This window comes from Scyliorhinus torazame, chromosome 1 (genome assembly GCF_047496885.1).
Source record: "Scyliorhinus torazame isolate Kashiwa2021f chromosome 1, sScyTor2.1, whole genome shotgun sequence".
Classification (NCBI taxonomy): Eukaryota; Metazoa; Chordata; class Chondrichthyes; order Carcharhiniformes; family Scyliorhinidae; genus Scyliorhinus; species Scyliorhinus torazame.
Window position 1 is genome coordinate 20,935,563 of NC_092707.1, and position 13,234 is coordinate 20,948,796.

The window sequence follows — 13,234 nt, forward strand, 5'->3', positions numbered from 1 at the left end:
ACTTTTCTGATTGTATCCGATTCCCATTCTATTCTTTAAAGAAATTAACTTCATTTGTATTTTCACCACCGTGTTATGTTTCATTGCTATTTTTAATGTTTTGGCAATGTGTGCTCATTAATCCTGTATCCCATTTCGGCACATTTTCCAAAGAGTATGTGGTCACCTCTTAAAATGCACAGACTCACTAATAATGAAATTCACCTCTGAGTGCTTGCTCTGGATGGACGTTACGCGTTTTTATTTTCAGCAGGTAGTTCAAATGTTTCCTGTCCCTTCAGAAGATTGTTAATACTCCCCGTGGCAGACTCATTGAAACAAACTAAAAAGTTAAACAGTTAGAAGCAACTGTAAGGGTTGGTAAATGAATCCATTCAATTGCAGCAGTAGGGAGAAAGTTTGCAAAGTGTTCACGATAAACCAGTCAAACTGGATCCATTTGAAAATTTCTCAACAGAACTTGGGGTGAAATAAATACTTGTCAGAGAGAAATTTGTTTCTTGGTGAGCAAACGGCATAGAACCCTTTTCAGGACTTATATTGGCAAAAGTTTTGTTTCCAACTCTCTCTCTCTATCTTGTCAACCTAATGTTATGATCACTGATCCATAAATGTTCCACTTTCAAGTTGTTTGCCTGTCCCAATCATTACCCAATATCAACTTCTATATGACTGCGAAATTGTAGCTGAGCACTGGGAGACAGTTTAAGTTAGACGTTTTTGTTTTGGATTGGCAGAGGGATTAGTGATTTAAGATGTTGGTGTTGGGTTCCTACTTCAACGTGACAAGTGGTCTGGTTACCTGGGTGTAATTACTGCCTTTGAGAGGAACAGAAGCAAGCAACCAAGCTGACTCTAGCTATCTCTAATGTTGCAAAGAAAGTTTGTGTCAGTTGATATTGTTGTCTTTGGCAAAGAAACATTGCTAGTTGGAAGTTTTCAGTCTGATGAAGGGGACTAACACAACTTTATCTGGACATATTGTTCATTGTGGTCAAGTTCAAATACCAGGCAGCACAAATTCAAAATCAGCCTTTAAGAATAAGGAAGAAGCCGTGTGGATCAATTACATAGTGAACAAGTTCACAGAAAAGGCCATTGAAGCAAAGGGTAAATGGGTTCCAGGTGCAACCAGTGTGTTTCTGGAGAGAGAAGGGACTGAGGTAGTATAAGGGAGGTTGTGTTGAGTTGTGCTGCAATACTAGGGTAGCACTTCTTGCAAGTGTTCAGTGTTAATTGTCAGCTGACTGAATTAAAATGAACAAGTTGGCTTGAAACAGACTAACAAAAAAAGTTGGCTTGAAACAGACTTAACAAAATTCAAACGACCCATTTTTAGATCTCTGCAGTCTTGGTAATAATGAATAAAACATTTTGAATAAAATGTTTAAGAAAAAAGTCACGACCTCATTTAGGATTCAAAATGTTGACCGAAGAGTCCCATTATCTACCAATTGAACTACCTGGACTGCGTCGGAACTCCCTGCACAATGCCGTCAACACACTAGAAGCAAAACTAGCACTCAAAAATCTTACGTCCATTTATTTTGTTTATTTTCCTGGTCTCTATTATTCTGAATTGTGGTGTTGTGTGGTGGAGTTGACCCCTCTGGATTCAAGCCTCAATGTGTTTTTAGCTGCAGAGCTGAATGAATGTTCGTCATGAAGTGTCGGTTCATGCTCAGTTCCTTATTAAACTGTCTCAAATGAGATGACAGGAGTGAGGCAAATATTTCATCTCGTCGTAAACTGGTAAGGCATCAGGAATGGCTGCACCAGCGCTGGCTGCCACAGTGTGGCTCAAGAGTGCACGTGCAGCTGCTCCTGACACCTTTCTGATTGGGGGTCAGAAGTTCATGTAGAAAGAGCTTGTTGGACCCCTCCCCTAGTGTTGGTGTCAGACTGCCTGTCCAATATGTTTCTAATTAGATATTAAAAAGATCAAAATCATCACACGCCACAATCACTTTGTGACTGATTCCATCCCACAAGCCATTTTCTGGGGTTGAATTAGACTGTTGGAAGCTTCAATATTCTACTTGACTTGGAGCTGCGCTTCCCACTGTAAACCCACAAGCACTTTCTACTTCCACCTCTGTAACATCAGCCAACTTTATTCCACCCTCAGCCCATGTGCTGAGATTCTCTTCCATGTCTTTCCTAGCTCCCAAACTCAATTATTCCACCGCTTTCCTGGCTTGTGACCCACCACCTCCTCATCCTCAACTCTGCCCACACCCTATTCGACATCAGGTGACCCTCTCCCCTCTTGTGCATTTATCTACATAATCACACTATCCCTTCATGCCTCATTGAAAATGCCTATTCCCTGGTTTGCATTTGTCCATTGTGTTTATAATCTACATCTCTACAACTCTTGAGAATTCTACAACTTTGGCCTCTTATGTAACCGTACTCCATTTCCCCCCTATATTGTTTGTGCCCTGACAGCTATGCTGTGGAAGACGGTCTCTAAACTCTTCCATTGTCCTTTTTTTAAAAAAGAACTCATTACCTCTCCTAATCTTGACTGTCAATTTCTGTCTGATTACTGTTCAGTGATCTGCCTTGGGAACATCTGTTCCTGTTAAAGGCACCATGTGCAACATTAGCAGTTTGCATTTATTTAGCACGTTCAACATGGGATGGTATTCTAAGACACTTCACGGGAGCATTAGCAAACAGAATTTGGCATCAAAGCACAAGGACATATTAAGACATGTGGAACTTCATAAAGGGGGAGAAATCATTGAATCCCCACCGTGCAGAAGGAGGCTATTCGGCCCATCGAGTCTGCACCGACCCTGTGAAAGGCACTCTACCCAGGCCCCCACCCTATCCCTTTTAATCCCACCTAACCTGCACATCTTTGGACTGTGGGGGGAAACCTGTGCACCCAGAGGAAACTCACACATACGGAAATATGCAAACTCCACACAGTCACCCAAGGCCAGAATTAGAATTGTAGAATCTCAACAGCGGAGAAGGAGGCCATTTGGCCCATCGAGTTTGCACCAACCATTTGAAAGACCACCCTACACAGGCCCAATCCCCTCTCTATCCCGGCAGCCTCACCTAACTGTTGGACACTAATGGGCAATTTATCATGGCCAATCCACATAACCTGCACATCTTTGGTCTGTGGGAGGAAACCAGAGCACCTGGCGGAAACCCACACAGACATGAAGAAAATGTGCAAACTCCACACAGTCACCTGAGGTTGAAATCGAATCCGTGTCTGGCGCTGTGAGAAAGAGAAGAGGCTTAGGGAAGGAATTAGAGCCTAAGGCCTAGATAGTTGAAGGCATGGTTTATTCTTTCTTGGGATGTGGATGTCGCTGGCAAGACTGGCATTCACTGCCCATCCCTAATTTCCCCTTGAACTAAGTGTCTCAAACAAGAACAAAGAAAAATACAGCACAGGAACAGGCCCTATGGCTCTCCAAGCCTACGCCGATCACGTGTCCTATCTAGACCAATCACCTGTATCCTTCTATACCCCGTCTGTTCATGTACCTAACCAGATAAGTCTTAAAGGTCACTAACACATCTACCTCAATCACCTCACTTGGCAGTGCATTCCAGGCCACCATCACCCTCTGTTATATTAAAAAAAAAACCTCACCTTGCACACTCCATTGAACCTTTCTCCCCTCATCTTGAACTTGTGCCCACTTGTAATTGTCATTTCCGCCTTGGGAAAAAGCCTCCAACTGTTCACCCTATCTACTCACCTAATAAAGTTTATAAACTTCTATCAGGTCACCCCTCAGCCTCCATCTCTCTAGGGAGAACAATCCCTCTTACTTGGCCATTTCAGAGGACAGTTAAGAGTCAACCACTTTGCTGTGGGTCTGGAGTCAAATGTAGACCAGAGAAGAACGGCAGATTTCCTTCCCTAAAGGGACATTGGTGAACCATATGGATTTTTACAAAAATTTGGTCATTAGATTTTTAATTCCAGATTTTTATTGAATTCAAATTCCACCATCTGTGTTGGAATAGTGAATACAAATCTGGGATGCTCAAGAGGCCTGAGTTGGAGGAATGCAGAGATCTCCAGAGGGCTGTGAGGCAGGAGAAGGTTGAAGAGATGGTGAGCGGTGAAATGATGGGCAGTTTGAAAAGATTGAGAAATCCCTGTTGTTCGAATCGGGCATGTTTGAGGTCAAACTAGGTATTTTCCTGTCCCCAAAAATTGTTTTGTACATCTATAAACCGGCGGTTTTATATTTAGGAAATAAGCCTCATAAATTGCAGATGTTGTTGAATTGTTAGAGCCTTCCAACAGCTGTAATCGTGGCCAGCACTGGGATACAGCCCAGAGAATTCTGTTTCTGGACTTAACATGGGCCAATTGAGCTCAAATTTTAATTCTACCTCCAAATTGTGTGGCTTTTATTTTTGACGTTCGACCAGGGCTGCTTGCATTGTAGTTTATAGAACATAATTGGGATGAGGCTATTCTTTGCATAATTCTGTTGGTCCCTAAAGTTTGGAAGACAGGTAAGCATGTCTGTATTTATTGTACCTCTGTGAAAAAGCTGCACATGTTGCAGCCTTAGAGTAAGCACCCTTTAATTCTGGAGTTGTGTATATTGACAGAACAAACTGGGAAGCTAATTTTCTTTGGTAGATGTCACAACTTGTTTTTGGACTTCCCAGGCAAAGGTGTTTTTTTTCTCTTCTCTTCGTTCATGGGATATGAGCGTCACTGGCAAGGCAATATTTATTGCCAATCCCTAACTGCCTTTGAGAAGGTGGTGATGAGCCACTGGTCATGAATACAAGGCCTGGATCTTGATTGGAGTTGTGTCTCAACAGCTTTTTTCCCCCATTCGCTCGCCTGCCATTTGAAGCGCCATCATTGTTTTCAAATTCACAATGTTTTATAATTGGTCTCAATGCTAAACTCGATTTTGTTTTGCTTTGTTTTCAGTTATCCAGTCACTCATTGCACTTGTGAATGACCCACAGCCCGAGCATCCTCTAAGAGCTGACCTAGCTGAAGAATACTCTAAGGACCGTAAAAAATTCTTTAAGAATGCTGAAGAGTTTACAAAGAAATATGCGGAAAAGCGACCAGTGGACTAAGACTTCTGTCACGCTGCCTTTCTGATTCCAGATTCTGGGCAGTACATTTGAAACACACCATCCAGCAGGACTCTGATGAACACGTACAAGTGTCACCTTTGGTGTTTACTTGTGGCTGTCACTAACTTTCTACAGTTTTCATATAATCAGAAATGGTTTAGATAATGACTGTTCAGATGGGATTAAAACTTTAAATAAGACAGTCTAGTTCTGCTTTCTAGTTTAAAAACACAATCACTGCTTTAGCAAACAACTTTTCTCTCACAATTCCATGAGTTCTTTTAACAGATGGTATTCTACCCTCGAGCTCAACAAGTAGGTTGCATTTTTTTTTTTCCAGCTCTCTTTCTCCCCCCCCACCCCCCCAAAAAAAACCTTGTCTCTTTATTTTCTCATTTTTACAAAGTTACCTTTCCAAACTTGTGCCGTAGTGGAAAATGACAAAATCCTGAAGGAGATCGGTGAATGTTGAAGTAATTTGTTTTGCTCTTCTCTTGATGTTGCACAGTTTTGTGGGAAACCCGGTTGCAAGCAGACCTGGCCTACAATGTGTTTACAGCATTGGAAGGGGAAAGATGCTAATGTTGCTGGGGGAGGAAATAACAGCAGCTTGTTCCCATGTAATTTAGCTTGTGTTGCGATACGGTGATGTTGACAAAATAGGAAGCCCATGGTTTTGCATGTGATTAAATGTTACCAGCGGATTGATTTTTTTATAAAAGTTTTTTTCTTGTATTCCCTTTCCTTAGTTACCTCTGAATGAACTGATTTGTAGAAGAGACATACCGATTGCATTATTTGTCCGGCTGTGACCCTAAGCGCTCGTTATTTTCACAGCTTTTTCACAGGCCCCCAGTCCCATACAAACAAGTTCCAAGGTAGTTCAAGGAAATTCAAAAATGGGAATTGATGGTCGCATTTTAAACCAGTATCAAGTTTGTTTGGAGCTGTTTATGGGTTAGATTGTCTGTTCTAATCGTACAGGAATTCAAAATTAGCAATAGGAATTTAAGATTAATGAAGTGATTGCATGAGCAGATCGATCCACCTGTATTCTCCTTCTGGCTACTGTTCAAAGCTTTGTGCAGTGACTCTGACCTTCTTTCTTCCTTTCCCTTATGATTTATTTTACTAATTTAATTTAATGAGATTCAGGAACTCCCTGCGCTTCTGTGGAATAGATCCTGCGCATTCTGCTTCAGTAGTTTAGATATGATGGTTACCTCACAGTAGCATTTGTAGAAATGGTTGGATTTTCTTAAACTTGCATCCAGCTTGGCTATTTTTCGAAGGTTTTGAGCCAAACCAACATGCTGCTTTTATGCAAATTTACATTGGCTAATTCAGCTTCTGGAAAGTGTTCACGTTTAGCTCATTCAATAGACAGCCAAAAGAAAATGTAACTGACATCAGAGCTTCGTTATACGAGTAAAGATCCGGGATGTTTAATTTCAGGGCATTGTCACACTTGAGCGTAGTCAATCACCATTAAATTAAGGAACGGGATGAGTTGGAAATGTCTATCCAGTCTTCGACAACCTGACTATTGGCGAAGCTACTGCTGGTACAATGTCTAATTAGAGCAGTGTTGCCCAAAGAAAGCGTTCACATGCTAATTATCCTGGATGTTTTTTTTCTTATCCATATTTCCATGTTTTAATATAGGAAGGAATAGAAAATAGAATGGAATTTGAGCATTAAGATAAAGGTATTTGGAAGAGTATTTACACTGCTGAAATGTCAGTTGATTGAGGTTAGTCAAAATACATATTTTGGGCTATATTTTAACCATTTAAGTGGATTATTTATTAGCTCTGAAATTGTATCCTATTTTGACTCGTGTACATTTTACCACTGTTAATCTACAGTACTGTCTGTAAAACGGGAACAACTACCCTTTAAATTTAAGTACCCAAAATCATTTTTTAAGCAGTCAACATTAAAATTAGTCTGGATAAAGCTTAATTGTCTCAATTGGGTTTGTAAAGAAAATTGTGAATGATGCTGGATTTGACAAACTTCCAGGCACTTTGGGATTCAAATAAAACTTCATGCAGTGTATTACTGGACATCTGAGCACTCTTTCTCTCATTTCTCACTTTCCCTTGCCCAACCATGCAGTTTTTTTCATCCTTTTTTGTTTATAGGTCCACATTCTTACAAAGAAGCAAAGCCATTCAGGTAATCCTATTTGGATCATGTTAAAGCTGACCTGGTTCAAGATAAAACAAGTGATGCTATGTGCTTAAGACTGTTATGAAGTACCAGAATGTGCAAAAACCTGTATACTGTGCTTCTGAACCAGGTCAGCCTGTCACCTGCAAAACCTTTTATGATCCAGATAATGTGCCCTGTCGTCAAGCCATCTAAAGTAGACAACTGGCAAAAGAGCATAGAAGCAATTACTTTTGGTGTGGGAGCATATTAGAATAGTGATTGGGCAGTATGGTGGCTCAGTGGTTAGCACTGCTGCCTCACAGCGTAAGGCGCCTGGGTTGGATTCTGGCCTTGGGTGACTGTCCGTGTGGAGCTTGCACGTTCTCCCCATGTCTGTGGGTTTCCACGGGGTGCTCCGGTTTCCCCCCACAGTCCAAAGATGTGCAGGTTAGGTGGATTGTCTATGCTTAAAAAATAAACTTGCCCTTGGTGTCCAAAGATGTGTAGGTTAACTGGGGTTATGGGGATTGAGTGGGGGAGTGGGCCTCTGTGGAGTGCTCGTTTGGAGGGCTGGTACAGACTTGATGGGCTAATAATGATCATCTTCTGTACTGTGGTGATTCTATGGAAAAGGGATAGGATTTTAAGTCTGATGTTCACATTTTTTGTTTTGCTCTAGATAAAATGAAAATGCTACTGTCCATCTATTAAATTGACAAAATGCATACATTTTGGATTCTTTTGGGACTATTATAGTAACTATATAGAAAAATGAGATTTATGCCAATTGCAAACAACTGGTGTGGCTTTAAATGGTAACATTTTCACTTTGCACTAACTCACAACTTGTAGTGAATCCAGTGTTCAGCATCCACAGCCTCATTTTAGAATGGAGTGGAGGAACAAGTCTCATACATGTTAATATTGTGCAAAATCAAAATCGCTTTGCAAAGTGATTAAGGGTGCTACCATTGGATCTTCTGGAAACTTGTGGAACCTGTCTGATTTTAATCTAAATGTGCTTTTTTTCCCCACACCTTGCTCTTTTTTAAAAAAAAAAGCTTTCTCACCTGTGGGGGGATAATTCTCTCTGTGTAAATCCAGCTGACCTGGTTCAAGATAAAACAAGTGATCCAGATAATGCGCCCCGTCGTCAAGCCATCTAAAGTAAGCAAGTGGCAAAAGAGCATAGGAGCAATTTCTTTTGGTGTCTCCATGGACAGCAGAGATGGAGCCAGGCAGGAACCAAACCATAGGGTAATTCCCTGGCTGGAGATTGATCTGCAGGTGCCAGTCTCCAGTCGATAGCTTGGATGTAAATACATTCCTTGACTACTAGTATTGGTGGATACATGAATAGGGAGGAAATCGAGGACCGTGTAAGGTCAGAAAGTTTTTTTAAAAAGGTTAGGGCACCATGGTCGGCACAGGCTTGGAGGGTCGAAGGGCCTGTTCCTGTGTCCGCTTTCCTTCTTTCAATATTAATTAATTTCCAGCATAATGCATTTTAATAAGTTTAAAAATAATTTTAAAAGTTGCCTCGTTTTGCTTTTCAAATAGACTAGATTTTCATTCTCACTTGACAGCCCCTCATCATTGACTTTACTGTTCCCGTCTATAAATGATGCTATCTATGTTTACTGGATTTGACTGCATTCTTAGTGAAGCACTGAGCCATACCGACCCACGTCAACTGCTTGGGTTCTGCTGTTAGCACTACTGCCTCAGCGCTAGAGACACGGGTACGATTCTGACCTCCGGTGACTGTGGAGTTTGCACGTTCACCTCATGGCTGCGTGGGTTTCCTCCCTCAGTCCAAAGATGTGCAGGGGCTAGGTGGATTGGCCACGCCAAATTGCCCCCAAGTGTTTATTTAAAAAAAAAAAAAGATTAGGTGGGGTTACAGGGAAAAGACCTAGGTAGAGTGCTCTTTTGGAGAATCAGTGCAGACTCTGGACTGAATGGCCTCCGACGGTGGTGCAGTGGTTAGCCCTGCTGTTGCACAGCGCTGAGGACCGCTGGGGAGGAGCGCTGAGGGTTTGATTCCAGCCCCGGGCCACTGTCTATGTGGAGTTTGCACATTCTCTTCATGTCGGCATGGGTCTCACCCCCATAACCCTAAAAGATGTGCAGTGTAGGTGAATTGGCCACGCTAAATTACCCCTTAAGTGGAAAAAAAATTGGGTACTCTAAACTTAACAAAAAGAATGGCCTCTTTCTGCACTACAGGGATTCTGTGTGCTGACATGACCTCGGGCAGACAACTGTGATGTTAAAACTGGTCTTCGTGACCCTTGGCTAAAGAGGAGAGTTACGTCCCTGGCTTCTGTTCCCAGTTTCTAGCTTAAAAAGCTGCAATTTATGTAAATGTTGGGTGAGAATCCAGAGTTTGGCTGTGATGGCTTTCACCATAAAAATGATCTCCTAGAATAGATGATTATCATAGAATTTACAGTGCAGAAGGAGGCCATTCAGCCCATCGAGTCTGCACTGGCTCTTGGAAAGAGCACCCTACTCAAGGTCAAGACCTCCACCCTATCCCCATAACCCAGTAACCCCACCCAACACCAAGGGCAATTTTGGACACTTTAAGGGCAATTTATCATGGCCAATCCACCTAATCTGGTGAAACATTTCCGTGTTTGCACGCAGTGAAGCACCAGGGAGCGGTTGGTGATTGTGGACTTGCAGGCCTAGTAAAAAAGAGGAGGAAACCCCATTATACAAACTTTGCCTGTCTTGATATTCTGGGGAGGATCTTTTCAGTGTGACTTCACTGTTTCGGAGCTAGCCGTCACGGTAATGATTCTGTGGCTAGAATATTTACCAGTATTGGTTGCTAATTCTGTAATGCTACTTTAGATATTGTGCAACCTTTCATGTAGCCTTCACTTTTATGAGCAGCATTTTGAAATTCTTTGCACCATCGTACAGCACCACTTGATAAACTCTTTTCAATAAACTTGAGAATCGAGCAAGTTTGCATATCAAAGGAAAATCTGGAGATCTAAACTAAAACCAGAGCACAGTATAAGAGCAAAGACATTGTATGCTTCAGGGGTGCATTCTTCATTAAAGATAACTATCTGAAATGTAATTTAACATGCAAATTTGCAGCATTGGTAAGATTTTAACCTGGAAAGAATGATTCTGCTTTTTTTTTTACCTCCGCACTTACCAGGACAATGCACCTTGTTTGGTACTTTCATTGAATGAAGCTTTGTTTATATTGAAGTTATGGTTGTGAAAATGTTATTATTTGTGCAACCTGATGTGCACGGAGGTTTTTTTTTTTAAAGGAGACGACAGCTATGTAAAAGCGAAATAGTATAATGCTGGAAATCTGAAAGTTAAACAGCATGTTGGAAATGAGCAGCAGGTGTGGCAGAGAGAAACTAGAGTTAACGTTTCAAGTCCAATGTGACTCTTCAGAACTTGAGTCAAGTTGGACTCAAAACATTAACTCTCGTTTCTCTCTCCACGGATGCTATTGGGGTTTGAAATCCGCTGTCTGGGAGGGTGGTGGAGATGGATTCCATGAGAGGTTTCAACAGAGAGCTGGATATATATTTGTCAGTGATGAATTTAGAGATGATGTGGAGATGCTGGAGTTGGACTGGGATGGGCACAGTAAGCACGCCAGGTTAAAACCCAAAAGGTTTATTTTGAATCACTAGCTTTCGGAGGGCAGCTCCTTCAACAGGTGAGTGATGAATTTAGAGGGCTGGGGAGGCAAAACTTCCTGGAGGCAATTCACCTGGAGGCAGAAATGGGTTGCAAATGCATTTCGGAAGACATTAAACCAGAAGAACCTGGGGAATGCTGCTCATAGTACAACCTATTCATCTTCCGTCTGTACGTCCTCGTTTCCAGGTGTTAATACCATAGATTCTTTGCAGCATTTAATATGAACCAAATAATTTTATTTGCCAATTCTATGAAGATTCATTTGAAATTTTTATAACGTACAACAACGCCCAGTCTCATTTCAGTCAAAATTCGTATACAAAGCAGTTTTTTTTAAATAGCAATATACTGGAGTGCAACAGTTTATTTTTTTAAAGTAAATAAGCAGCCTTGTAGACCCAAGATACTCTGCAGTCCACTTCATAGTTGTGAAATAACCTCATGGTCAGCATTAAGTGTAGTGTTTCAGGAGGTTGTTTCCACTGGGAGTCTCCCACGCAAGAATTACTTCTAAGATGGTAATACAGTAGTTTGCATCAAGAGACTTGCTCTAGTTAATGCAGGTGCATACTGTAAACAAATTCAATTGAATAATTTCAGACACCAGTTTTTTTTTAAATTTCTAACCTAATGCCTATAGACCAAACACCTATTTTAATCATTGAGCAATGATTTTTTTTTACCATGCCTTCATATTGAATTTCAAGTTATTGCACAATTGTTTCATAATTTTCTATGTACAGTACCTGTTTTAAAAAGTGTAGATATTTAGTGCTTTCTAAATACAAGCTTCTGAGGTCTCATCAACTTTGGTTCCCTTTTGATTCGGTGGATGGAATGCTTTGAAATATTCATAACACCTCACCTAATTTCTATTTCCAAGGAAGAGTAACACAGAATAAATAATTCCATTGATCACCGTATAAAGTGTTTCAGAACTGGCACGGACATCTGCTCTGATTGGGACTAGAGGTAATCAAAGGGGTTTTGTCAGTGGTTACATTTCAATTCCATTAAAGATTACGCATTTTTCTGTATGATCAGTGAAATATTGGATTATTTCCAATTCCATTTCTCTAATGACCGTGCATTTTTGTGTAATGCCATGTTAATTAATTTGAAAGGATTTCTGGCAGACACTGTCGCACCATATACTCTGAAAATTTCAACGCTATATTCTTCCCCCTCCCTCTGAAGCATCGCTTTGCTAACCATTATTTCCATTATAAGTCTTTAAAAGAACACAGTTGTATATTTTTATCCTCATAATATTTTAGTAGCTTTGACTCCTTGAGGGTTTGCAGTTCATGAAATCTGTCTGCAGACATTGAAAACTCATCGGGTCCTTCACCACATCCTCCCTCTTCAGGAAAGCTGCAATAACCAGGGTGCACCATTAGTTCCATTGTCAATATTGCATCATCTTGCAGCGATCGGAACTTTTTCCCACAGGAGATGTCCAAATGTTGCTTTACTTTCCTTGTGGCGATGGCATTCTCGATTACTCTCTGGATGTTTGAAATGGACATGTTTTCTCCCATTGTCGTTAGACCAATGTAGATATCTGTCCACCTGAGTAATAAAATTCAAAGCAGTCATCAGAAATGAAATGAAAATCGCTTATTGTCACAAGTAGGCTTCAAATGAAGTTACTGTGAAAAGCCCCTAGTCGCCACATTCCGGCGCCTGTTCGGGGAGGCTGTTACGGGAGTGCAATGAAATGTAAAACTTGTCATGTTTGCAAATGGAATAGCGCCTATTAATAGCAGTGAAGGAGAGATGGGGGGAGACTTGCAGCCAAGCAAGTGTTTTGCAAAATGGTCCCTCAGTTGGTCACCCCAGAAACTGATGTGCAATTAGATTTACAGCAGACATGCAGATCATTTAGACAATGTGCCCTAGTCCTAGACTTTTGAAACAGCAGAAATAGTTTTCAACTCTTGTTATCTAAATATCTTAACCTTAAACCAAATCATCCCAGGGAACACAATCCTAGTGTGTTTAACCTTGCCATGAAGCTTCATCCTTGAAGTCCAGATAGTATTCTAATAAATCCCACTCTGCACTCCCTGCAAGACCAATATATTCTTCCTGAGGTGTGGTGCTAGAACTGCTCTCAGTGCGTCAGGTGCGGTCTGACCAGGACTTTGTATAGTTGTATAGAATACTTCCAGACCCTTGTATTCTAGTCCTGGAGATAGAAAGGCCTGCATTCCAATAGCCACCTTCCTATATTCTCACCACGTCCTTCTGTTCCTTTCTCCTGCATGTGTTACTTCTGAATTTCCTGTCAGTG

The 13,234-nt window shown here is 41.2% G+C and overlaps 2 protein-coding genes across 4 annotated transcripts in view; one reads left to right on the forward strand and one right to left on the reverse strand.

The window, feature by feature from the left end:
- LOC140390174 (ubiquitin-conjugating enzyme E2 L3) overlaps positions 1-7,163 on the forward strand; it is a 53,240-nt gene extending 46,077 nt beyond the window's left edge. The window contains exon 4 of the mRNA XM_072475157.1: positions 4,940-7,163. Within this exon, the coding sequence (XP_072331258.1) occupies positions 4,940-5,094 (155 nt within the window). The 3' untranslated portion in view covers positions 5,095-7,163. The remainder of the gene's footprint in view (positions 1-4,939) is intronic.
- A 3,989-nt stretch (positions 7,164-11,152) lies between these two features.
- ydjc (YdjC chitooligosaccharide deacetylase homolog) overlaps positions 11,153-13,234 on the reverse strand; it is a 118,392-nt gene continuing 116,310 nt past the window's right edge. For all 3 annotated transcript variants that reach the window (XM_072475046.1, XM_072474883.1, XM_072474964.1), the window contains exon 6: positions 11,153-12,510. In XM_072475046.1, the coding sequence (XP_072331147.1) occupies positions 12,162-12,510 (349 nt within the window). In that variant the 3' untranslated portion in view covers positions 11,153-12,161. The remainder of the gene's footprint in view (positions 12,511-13,234) is intronic.